This window comes from Carassius carassius, chromosome 48 (genome assembly GCF_963082965.1).
Source record: "Carassius carassius chromosome 48, fCarCar2.1, whole genome shotgun sequence".
NCBI classification, from domain to species: domain Eukaryota; kingdom Metazoa; phylum Chordata; class Actinopteri; order Cypriniformes; family Cyprinidae; genus Carassius; species Carassius carassius.
In genome coordinates, this window is record NC_081802.1 from 13,212,308 (window position 1) to 13,223,915 (window position 11,608).

General features: G+C 37.3%; 1 protein-coding gene across 2 annotated transcripts; it reads right to left on the reverse strand.

Moving 5' to 3' along the window:
• Positions 1–1,088: 1,088 nt before the first annotated feature.
• On the reverse strand, positions 1,089–7,872 carry LOC132131608 (platelet-derived growth factor subunit A). Of its 2 annotated transcripts, none has more exons than XM_059543671.1 (6): positions 7,325–7,872; positions 6,488–6,584; positions 3,727–3,828; positions 3,442–3,629; positions 2,124–2,244; positions 1,089–1,609 (listed from the first exon to the last, which is right to left on the reverse strand). In XM_059543671.1, exons 1-6 carry the CDS (start codon positions 7,385–7,387, stop codon positions 1,599–1,601), a joined length of 582 nt encoding a protein of 193 aa, XP_059399654.1. In that variant the 5' UTR covers positions 7,388–7,872; the 3' UTR covers positions 1,089–1,598. The 2 variants fall into 2 exon arrangements, with proteins under 2 accessions (XP_059399654.1, XP_059399653.1); XM_059543670.1 differs by having other exon boundaries at positions 1,089–1,612; positions 7,325–7,868.
• Between the last annotated feature and the right edge of the window lie 3,736 nt (positions 7,873–11,608).

An 11,608-nucleotide genomic window follows, 5' to 3' on the forward strand; every position in this document is an offset into this window, starting at 1 on the left:
CAGCACATGCAAATCGGCTAAAATAGTTTTTAATTCATCAGCATTTAAACAATGAATAGTTTTATTCATTACTGTCTTTTTGGAACAGACTTCATGCCAGAAGTGCACATGTTAGGCAACTCACTAGGGTTTGAAGCAGTGCGGGTGTGTTGGTATAGATACTATGAATCACACCCACACATTCTCATCACATAACACTTACATAGAAGTCACTATCACAACAAAGTCACACGGATGACTCACATTTGTCCTATTGTAACATCAAACAGTCCCAATCTGGTGGTTTCAATCAAAGAAAGTGTGTTTAAGTTCTCAAACCAACATAACAGCATTTGAGAGAAATATGTTATGTAACAAGACATTGAATCATCATGAGGTTATTCTTACTTTGTCTCTCAGCTAACCACTGTCTACAACAGTTTTGTGAGTGAATGCTAGTAACTGGCAACTACATTTAGCTCTCATTTTGAAACAATGTCCCGGCCAATTTAAGGAACCCCATCAAATTTTCTGGAGCAGACAGACATGGATTGGGTGACATGGACATGGATGTTTAGTGCACATTTTGGTCTAAAGAGATCACTGTGGTTTGGATATAATGTGTGTGTGTGTGTTTGTGTGAGTGATGTTTGCTTTGGATATGCTAAAACCTGAATAATTTCAATCATCTTATTAGAGAAAGTGTGCTGCATGAATAAGAAATAAGAATTTTTTTTATGCCTTAAAATCTTACAGAGAAGTTCATACCTACCATGTCCTAAACGGGCGATGTGACGAGATGTCAAAACAGAATTATAACCATGTTTGATCAATTAGCTTAGTTAATCATCACCATCCAGAGCTCCCTCCCAAAATAACTAATAGGACATTGTGGTTGCAGTCAACTCCTTAATTAGTTAATCTGAGCATATATTCAAAGTAGAATATAAAAAAACATCTCGTCTCTTATCGCTTGCTGTATTTGCAGTTGGTTAGGAAGAGAAATGGAAGAGATAAGGTTTATCACAATGCTCTTGGTTAGAACACAGTGTAATGAATGCACATAAACATACTGATCTTTGGGACAGCCATCTGTCAAACAAACACAATAAAATGTATTCACTTTATTAGTATTAGTTACTGCAGATTGTGTTTTGTTGTACTCGTTCATTCTACGTCATATACAAGAGAAGATCAGTGTTGATAGAAAACTGGCAGTTACAAAAATAAGATGATACAGATATCTGCTGGAGAAAATAAATCTTGATACACAAATAAAGTCGTGATAGATGCTCCTTTAAAAGTTTGTGGAATCAGAATTTGAACATCTGCGACTCAAAGTTCGTCTTTTGCGAGTCTCTGTCCTTGCAGTCCCTAGTTTGCTGTGCTTCGATCCCCTGGGTTTTCATCCAAAACCAAAGTCTCTTTCTGCGGGTGACTTCTAAAGGTGCATCAAAAGTCCAAAGTGATCCAAAAAGGCTGTTCTGATTCACTCAGGGTTGAACAGTTCACATCCGCCTCGTCTTTTCAGATGATATCACTCAATGGCTGTCGTGCAGTCTGAGTTATCTGATTGGATGCAATGGCCCTCCTCTGCTTTCTTTTATCCAGTGCCCCGCTCACCTTATATCTGCTGTGAAGAAAAGACCTTGTTAGGCTTTGACAGCACACCTGCCGAACTGACAAAAAAAGCTGTGTACAGTGGAAGTCTATGGGGCAAATGGCCAACGGATGGAAACGGATGGCCAAAAAATGGATATTATTTTATTGATTGTAGTCTGTTTCTTTGTCGTTAATTTGTCTTAAGTAGTTCTAGTAATTCTTAAAATGACTACATTTTTAGGATCAAGAACAGTCAAATATTAATGCACCATGATATCCCTTCTCCCGAACTTTGACCCATTAAGTCCACTTGGCTTTCATCTTGCTGTCCAGTAGTCTAAATATAGAGTCTGTAAATCTTGACCGCCGCTTTTAGGCAGTTTATCTCATTTTCCATTTCCTCTTCTCTTTTTAGCTCTTGAACTGGGCTGGCTTTTGAGCGGAGGAATGGAGGGAAACGACGGGGCAGGAAAAAAGAGTGGAGAGGGAAAACTAAAACAAGGTGTGGGAAAGCAAATGATTCAAAAGCAGTTTATGTGTACCCGTGTGTATGCGGGACTCTGAGTGATGTTTGGACGTGCAGACGCACTCGAGATGATCCTCCAGCTGCACCTGCACCTCCCGGAGCTTCGGCCTCCTGCGTACGTACTCCACCTTGGCCACCTGAGAGAGAGAAAGAGCAACACACACACACACTCATAAGCTTATCAACAGTGTATTTTTCCTCTGCTGTTCCAGAGGTGAGATAAGGCGAGAGGTAAATGTGACTTCGGTTTCCTCTCTTTCCAAACACACAGATCATACTGACAGACTCCTTCCCTCCCTGCCAACTCAGCTGCCCTGCAGGCCCATTTATACAATACTTTATTCAGGTCTGAACACTCACACACATAGCTGGCGAGATAAACGCAATAGAACACACCCCACAGCCGCAGTGTTACAGACAGATATTTGCAGCGGTTAACTCAAGGTTAGGGCTATTCGTTAACTAGCCACGGAAGTCTGGCCTGAAACTCTTTGAGTGTGTTTGGCGGCCCTGAAATTCTTATTGACATTGTCCTCCTTTTGGCACGTCCTACGCCTCTCTCTTGTTACATTTGAATTTGAAAACGTGAAAAGATTTACATGCTGAAAATGATCTTGACAAGTGGCAAACTCGGTGTGCATGGAGATTTAGTTACACTGTTGGTGTTATAATATTTTATATATATATATATATATATATATATATATATATATATATATATATATATATATATATATATATATTATTTTATATATATTATATATATATATATAAAATAATGAGAAAAGTATTATAATTAAATAATAATTTCAATGTATTAAAAAAGCAGTGCTTTTTTATTTTATTTTATAATAATAATAATAATAGTAATTTAATTTAATTTTTATATTTTAAATTATGTATATAAATGTATAACATTTTAATTTACATATAAAAAATAGAATATAAAAAATGAAAAAAATATTTAAAATATTTAAAAATTGTAATTTTAAAATAAATGTAACTGAATTAAAAACCATATAAATATGAAAGTTTACTTTTATAATAATTTCATATTTAAATATTATTTATAACTGTAATATTTAAAATATAAATGATAAATATCTGTATTTACGATTTCTTTAGTAATGGTAATATTTATATTTTTTAATAATAATATTTTATATTAATGATATATAAATGCTATGTATGTATTTTAGATTTTATATGCATGTTTTTTTTTTAAATAGGATAATTATTAAGATTATTTAAATACATTATTATTAATAATAATGTCAACATTTAAAACAGCTTTTAATAACACCATATATGCAACATACACAACATGCTCTCACCTTCACGGTCCTGTGGTGCTTTTTGGATGGATGGCAGCGCATGTTGCTGGTGTTGCAGCAGCCTGAGCATCGTCTCACCTCCACACATGGAGGCCAGATCAGGAAGTTGGCGGCCGTGGGATCGACCTGACTGCGTGGGATCTCGTAGATCACAGTGCGAGTCTTACAGACGGCGGGTACTGCCTCCTCTAAACACACAACAAACCCATAAACACACAGAACAATCACAGGGGTTCTGCAAAGTGTATGTGAATAATTGTATGTGTGTGTGTTTTTTTTTTTTACCAATGCTTCTCTTGCGTCTGGAGTGTGAGTTCTTGAGGTGTCTGCTATCATACAATTGCTCCTTATAGTGGCCTTGTTTAACGTCCTCCAGCACCTCATTCTCTGCACCGAAACAATGAAGCACAAAAGTCAACAATGCAACATATTTTGGAACAAGCTGACATCCAACCCACAATCCCTCCCTCACTATTGTCAAGAAAGAAAGCCCTTGAACATTTTGCGAAATGCCGCCTCAACCAGTACGGTGCCCCGCACATGGCATGCAATAAAAAAATAGTAGGCTAAATCGTGTGCACGATTTACTAATTCATTCCCTCAATGTACTAAAACATTGATTACTATTGCGTTACCTCGATTTACTATTGCATTTCCATCAATTTATAAATTTTGTGCATGATTTACTAATTCATTCCCTCAATGTACTAAAACGTTGATTACTATTGCGTTACCTCAATTTACTATTGCGTTTCCCTCGATTAGAAATTGTGTGCATGATTTACTAATTCGTTCCCTCAATGTACTAAACGTTGATTACTATTGCGTTACCTCAATTTACTATTGCGTTTCCCTCGATTTATAAATTTTGTGCATGATTTACTAATTCATTCCCTCAATGTACTAAACGTTGATTACTATTGCGTTACCTCAATTTACTATTGCGTTTCCCTCGATTTATAAATTTTGTGCATGATTTACTAATTCATTCCCTCAATGTACTAAACGTTGATTACTATTGCGTTACCTCAATTTACTATTGCGTTTCCCTCGATTTATAAATTGTGTGCATGATTTACTAATTCGTTCCCTCAATGTACACGGTTTAGCAAATCGAGTGAATACAATAGTAATCGTGTGCACGTTTTAGTACATTGAGTGAATGAATTAGTAAATTGTGCACACAATTTATTTATTTTTTCTTGCATGTCATGTGCGGGGCTCCGTACCAACAGCCTTATTGAAAAAATGTAAATAAAAAAAAATTCTAGAAAACCCGTTCTGATTACTACTGCAAGTAAAGAATAAAGGTGTCTGCCAACATGCCAGGAACACTTCATTCGTAAAAAAACTTCCTCCTTTACACACAGATCACAAAGCAAATATATGCCCCGCTGGAGGACACACAGAAAAAACCTAGACTCAACAATAAGATGTTCGGAAAGGATTGTGTCACTGAATACACTTTAAGGACATCGGGTTAGTTAGTCTGCCCAAAGTGCAGTATTTAATCATGCTGTTCCACAGAGCCATTCAACGGGACGACGGGGGACACAGATGCCCCTGTTGTTGCCCCCGGAAACCAGCCCAATGGAGGAGGAGGGTGGTTTTAATTCAGACTTGATCACCGTGGCCGCCCGAACCGCTCAGCTTTTCACACAGTCGTTAGTTAAGCAACAGACCTCACAAACGCAAACACTACTTGAGCTTCAGCCTCTTTTCTCTCCTAAACACACAGACGCAGAGACGCACACAAACTCAGGAATTCAACATGAATAATACATTACAGCAGCGCTGGCATTCAGCCACACTCAACTCATAAAGGCGGCATGACAACAGTATAATGGAGAGAGTCGCTTGACCTCCCTCAGGCACCAGCCACACAGACGCAGCTGTTTGCATTTCAATTACAGCGCTTATGGGCCAAATTGAATTTGAGACTCATATCATTATGGCTGCAGCATTTCCTCATTAGATGCGCTGGAAGTTTATATTTGGAGCAATGGGAAGATTTGAACCCTTTCGGTTAGGTCTGTAAATTCAATATGCAATCAGGCTCAAGTAAACTGAAACCCAAACCAGCCAAATCTTAATGGGCTTCCTTAAAAAATTATTCGTGGGGTGCACAAAACAACATATTTTATTGTTTGAACTACTTAACGATTTAGAAAATATGTCGTTTTGTGTATATAGTTGTGCATCTTTCCAGCGTAAAGTCGGCTGGAGATGACGAACGACATGCAAGAAAAATAAGACCAATAACAATGCTGTATGCAAATTTTGTAATAAAATCATCATTGTCAGTTAGATTTCGAATATTGAACATTCCATCAATACAAGTCAAAGTCAAGTCATTTTTTTTTTAAACTTTGAATTTTAAAGCGTCTAAATGAATTAGCGTTCAGTAAATGCTTTATATCCCCATTTTTATAGTCTTACAATGATGTTGACATTGACGTATTTGAGTTCAGAATGCTGGTCCCGCCAAAACATGACATTGTTTACTAAGTTCAAATACTCATGTTGCGCCACAAGTGCAGGAATGGCACTGCAGTTTCTAGGCAACAGGTTCTGAGGCTTTTGGTTTAAACTCGATTAAATGCCAGGGTCCATGAACTTTTGAAAGCAGTGAAAGATTAAGTGAGCCTCCTCTGAATGGATATTTCCCAGACTCTTGTTCTCCTAAAATTGCGCCTAAACGCTTTGGCGACTTGACAGGGGTGAGCGAAACTTGTGTCTTGTGGTAGTTGTATTCCTTAATTAGCAACTTGTTCAGCAACTGATTAGCATGTAGGACTCTGTGTGTTTTAATGAAGTGAATTGTTCAATGAATCACTCACAACACAAACTTGTCGCCAACTACTACATTAAGATGTAACCTGGAGAAGAGCCACTAAACAAATCACTGATCATAATCATCCTTTTGAACAGATTCGAAAGATTCATTTCACTGATTTGGATCACCATTAGCTGCCATTGCCTTCTAGGTTTAGGATTTAGAACTCACTCATCTTATCAAATAATAAGAAAAACAGTGAGACTTTACCTACGAAGTCAATCTCCAGGATCCTCTGGAGGTCGCTGATGCTGCGGATCTCGCTGTTAGACAGTCTCTCAATCAGCTCTTGTGGAATTGGGGCTTCCTGTAAAAAAAAAAAAGAGTAGTTACTAAAACTACTTATGCTTGTTGAAACTTGTCATAATGTTTCACAATATTTTATTTTAAACATCAATAAACACTGTTTTAAAATATTGCTTTTTGACTTTATATAACTTTTTAACATTAATATCTGAAGTCAGTGTGTCATACCAGCATGCAAGTCCAATTTAGACTCTATAACTATAATATCAGGCATTAGATTTATATGAATCTTTATGTGAAAATACAGATTTTGTGAATCAAACCCTCTACATTTTTAATGTTCATAACTCAAAAATGTATAAATGCAAAAAAAAAAAAACATTTTGAAGTGTATAATTAAGTGCACATGTTTGTTGAAAGACCAATTAACTTGATGGTTGCACCACTTGACATAGGCTACCCTATGTAGACATGTAACATGAGTGCAGATATTAGCTACGTTATTAAAAATGTGCCACTTGTGTGTTCGAAAAATATATTAAATACATATACATATAAAAAACAAGGGATTAAAAATAGATTTTAGAACGTCCATCATATTGGGCATTCTCTAATACAATTACGCGAAACACGATTTTCTGGTTTTAATAACCATTAAAGTTATAATGGAGAACTGCGTAGTGACAGCTAGGCCACATGAACACTCCCTCTTTCTATTTATAAAGGAATCTCTCTCTTCACTAACAGCCATCGTGTTCTTCTTCTATCCTCAATGCAAACGTGTTCAGATGTTGATCTTACCTCAGCGGCTGCTGAAAGCAGGGAGAAGCAGCAGAAGAGAAAGTGTATCAGCTCGGGTCTCATCTCCTCTGTGGTCCAAATGTGTCCCAGCGCAGGCGAAACCGTCCCGACCGGAGCCGCAAAGATGCTCCAACCGGCGTGAAGCCAGAGAACATACCTTTCCACAGACAAATCTCTCAAAGCATAAACTCTTCACACGTCAGAGACCAAAAACCGAAACCCGACTCAATGAAATCTCCTAACAATAAGTTCTTAACGCTGCTAATCCATTTAATTAAAAAAACCAAACCCGCAAATCAGTGTGCAAGATCATTTCTCTCTCACACACACACATACACACACTAAGAAAACATGAATGAAGCGATCCTTCATCCCTATAACCGCATCAGAATTATACAGAAGAAGAAAAAAAAACGAATCCAAATGTACAAAATCGTGGTGCAAAGAATCCACGTTTATCCAAAATAGTCCATTCTTATGCACCGTCCATACTCTGTGTCCTCACGTAAAAGAGGTTTGGTTCAAACTTCAGCGTGGAAAGGCTCTAACAGTGAATGAACTGGGGCTTCTCTCATCTCCTCATGTTAAACTGTGGGCGAGCCGCGCGCCCCCTCAGGACGAGCTGAAGCTCTGCAAAGAACCTTTCAAGTCACCGCCTCAGTGAAACTGCAGATCTCAAAGACTCGAATCTTTTGAATCGGTTACATAAAGATTCATTCAGTGACCCTTTCTGCGGGTTGCGTCAGTAGGTGACGACGAGCGACAATTCATTCGGTAAAAACTAATTAGTCTACCACAAAAATGGCGTATGTTTCACCTTGCTAAACCTATGAAGACGTGACGTTTTTTTCCACTTAGCTCAACATTTCTTCAAGGTTTGACAAGTGAAGACGAAACATGCTTCAACTGAAACCTAAACGAATTTATTTTGCTTCATATTTCCACTCCGAAGGTGAGTTTGCATATTTACCAAGGTGTTTTCCTCTGAGCTATTAGAAAGTTAATAGTTAACACATTTAGTTCAGAATCAGACGGTGTTTAGATTAGACATGTCCTGTCAGACTAAATGTCTAACAGGAGAAATAGTGACAAGTGAGTCCCTCTGAGTCAGGAATCACCACAGACTGATGACTATTGAGGAGAAATGATGGGAAAGAAAGCAACTAAGCTATAAGAAAAAAAAGAAGAGAAGGTGAAGACAGTAGACTGCAGGAGGTGAGCACAATGTCCTAAAGTTGAAACCAATGCTGATAAAATAGACACAGCACACACACTTCCTTCCGAATTGGGTTTGGCGCGATTTGGTGAGGTAAAAGGAATAATAGAATTCTCTGGAAACTTTCCATTCATTCTGCTCATACCAAAGATTGGGATTTTGTTTTATAACAATGCATTCTGGTTGTGCGTGTTCTTGTTTCATTTTATGTTTGTGTGTGTGTGACAAGCATGAGTTGCATTCATGACCCTGACTTTAGCCGTAAGATGGAGAGGAATGTGTGAGGACACACGCACACACACACACACACTAAAGCTTCAGCAGGTGAAGAATCTTGAAATCCAGCGTCTATGTAGTTCATGACTGACATTTCAATGAAGAGGGGGGGGGGGGGGTACAAGGTCAGAAGAGCTGATCCGAAAGGGCTGAAATGGAAAGACGTTTTGATATAGATGGCTATCAAGTGACAGTTTGATTTGGAGAAAAAAGGGAAAAGCAAATGAGCGGACATTTGTTATGGTTGTAGTAAAAATAGTCAGAGAAAAAAGGGACTATGGGAGTTGAAGTCCCCTGAGAACCCGCCTTGCCAAAGAGAATGAGTTACGCCGCAACCACATCTACCAGTAATGTGTGTGTGGGAAACCTCCATGGAGCACAGAGATGCATACTTGTACCTTTTCTGTAAGACGGACACGCTTGGACACATGGACACCCACACATACCTCGAGCACCGGCGGTCCATGCCAAGCTGGGATTCCTGCCAAAACCAAAAACCTTTGCTCTCCTTCCCATCCATCCAAGCGTGAGAATAATAAGTTGAACTTCTATCGTGTACAAACACTGCACACTTGCTAGCTGGTCAAGCTCTTGACTTGTGGTACTTTTAAGGAATAGTTCGGAAATGAAAATTATGTCATCATTTATTCACTTCGATGTGTTTCCAAACCCAACTTTATGTCTTTCTTGGAATGCAAAAATAGAATTGAAAGCATTTTGTACAGATTTCAACTGTATAATAATAACATATATTAAAAACTTTTGTCCGACAAATAAAAGTTTAAATGCATCCAAAATGTAATATTTCCCTATATAGTATGTGATAAACAGTACACTAAAAGAGTAATATGACCAAATTCATAATATTGGTGAAAACTACACAGATACTACTTCCAATGAGATTTCGAAGTGCGTATTTTATGGGCACTGTATTAACCCAATAGGCCACAGAAGGGGATATATGAATGGCAATCAAGTGATGCTGGTAGGTCACATGATAGTAACAACATGGCATCCAAATTTCCTTAATGCTACTTATAATCATACTACATAGAACATACTTTTCTGACATCGAAATGTACATTCAAATTTAAATGTAGTACCTACTTAGTATATGCAATTTTGGACACATCTTGTTTGGGGCAGCCAACATACAGAGGCCATTGTTTTATCATGTGACAAGAAAACCAAACATAGAGGACCAATTTGGTCCCTCATGAATATGTGTTAATCGTTACAATTTTTGTTTGTTTTTACTGAAAGATGTATTTTATTCAGGTCACATGGACTGACACTAAAAAAACATGTTGATATTCATGACTCAAGAAATAAAACATGCATAATACTTGTAAAAAGTTTAACATTTTGAGACTTGGTAAATTACATGGTTACACCACTTGACATCAAAATATCATTATTAAAGTATTTGTAGAAAATGTTCTGAATTAAAACTAGTGCACTACATGTTTTCTGAAGCTATTTAATACAATGCAAAGTTGTAGTCAATATGACATCACAACATACACAAATAATAATAATAATTATATATATATATATATATATATATATATATATATATATATATATATATATTGTGGCCACGAATTAAGAATTTGTTTCCATGACTTATTAATTTATGGCCATTTAGTTAAACTGTGGCAACATTTTATCAATTTATTCCCACATCTTATTAAATTGTTCCATAATTGTAGGTAAATTGTGGCCACGTTGTACTAGTTAATTCATTCATTCTTAATTTGTGGCCATAATATCGTCAACCTGATTTCAAAGGAAAACGTAACTATTTTCCAAGGCGTCTTTTCATATGAATTTGTGAGAATGGAATGAAAAAAAAAAAAAAAAAACTTGAAGGTCCATCCCTGAACATCAATAGGACGTAAGCAGATCATATGAAACTGTACGAAAGAGATTGTATGAATTTATATGAATTGCCCAACAATTTGCTAAAATGTAAAAGTTACAAATTAATTGTCATGACATTGCGTTGCATCTAGTTTTCCCTGAATGTGCTCTTTACAAATGCTGTTTGTTCTCATGTGTATAATATTCAAACACATCGTTCCAACTTTGAAAATGTGGAGGCATGAATAAGAATAAAGAATTTGGTGTCCCAAAATTTTGGCTCTTTTGAAAGTGAGTGAAAGTTGAGCAAGTGAGAAATAATGTGTCTTAAAATGCCATGCAGCATCGGTGCCAGAATGGTGGGACATCTGTAATGGAGCTTGGCAGTGGAATGACAGCATCAGTTATTTTGTTTTACTCTGCATCATAAGTGGACAAAAGTATATAAATGTAAGTATAAATGCATTATTGATGGGGTAGGAAAAAACCCTCTGCTCTGTTTCTCCTCCTCTGTCTCTCTCAATTCATGCACTGTTCATCATCGCCAATGTCTCTGGCTCCTGCAGAGCTTCAGTGTGTCCGGAGGAATTAACAGACCAAGAACTCTGCCACCAGAGACAAGCCCTCAAAAGAATAACACTGCGTTGCAATGCCTGAGCGAGGAGAAAAAAAATTAAGGGAAATTCCCTGGAGCAGTCCAGACAGTTTACACAAAGAGACACAGACTAGACTTCTCTCACCATCCTCCAATTACTGGCATTGCGTATTTTCTTATCATACATACACTTTGTGTTTGTACATGTCTCATCTCATCCCTGTAAGCCATTTAATAAGAAGACCCCTGGATGGAAGAAGGAAAGAAGGTGTGGTATTTGAGCATGTTTGTTGTACCTGGAAGGAGTGTTCTTTGCGGCGCGTGTAAGTCATAT

Excerpts from the sequence above, each read along its gene's own strand:
- LOC132131608 (XM_059543670.1), bottom strand. The coding sequence starts at position 7,387 with ATGAGACCCGAGCTGATACACTTTCTCTTCTGCTGCTTCTCCCTGCTT. Across the intron at positions 3,630-3,726 it reads CAGACGCAAGAGAAGCATTG|AGGAGGCAGTACCCGCCGTC; the intron begins GTAAAAAAAAAA and ends TTGTGTGTTTAG. Across the intron at positions 2,245-3,441 it reads AGCACCACAGGACCGTGAAG|GTGGCCAAGGTGGAGTACGT; the intron begins GTGAGAGCATGT and ends TCTCTCTCTCAG.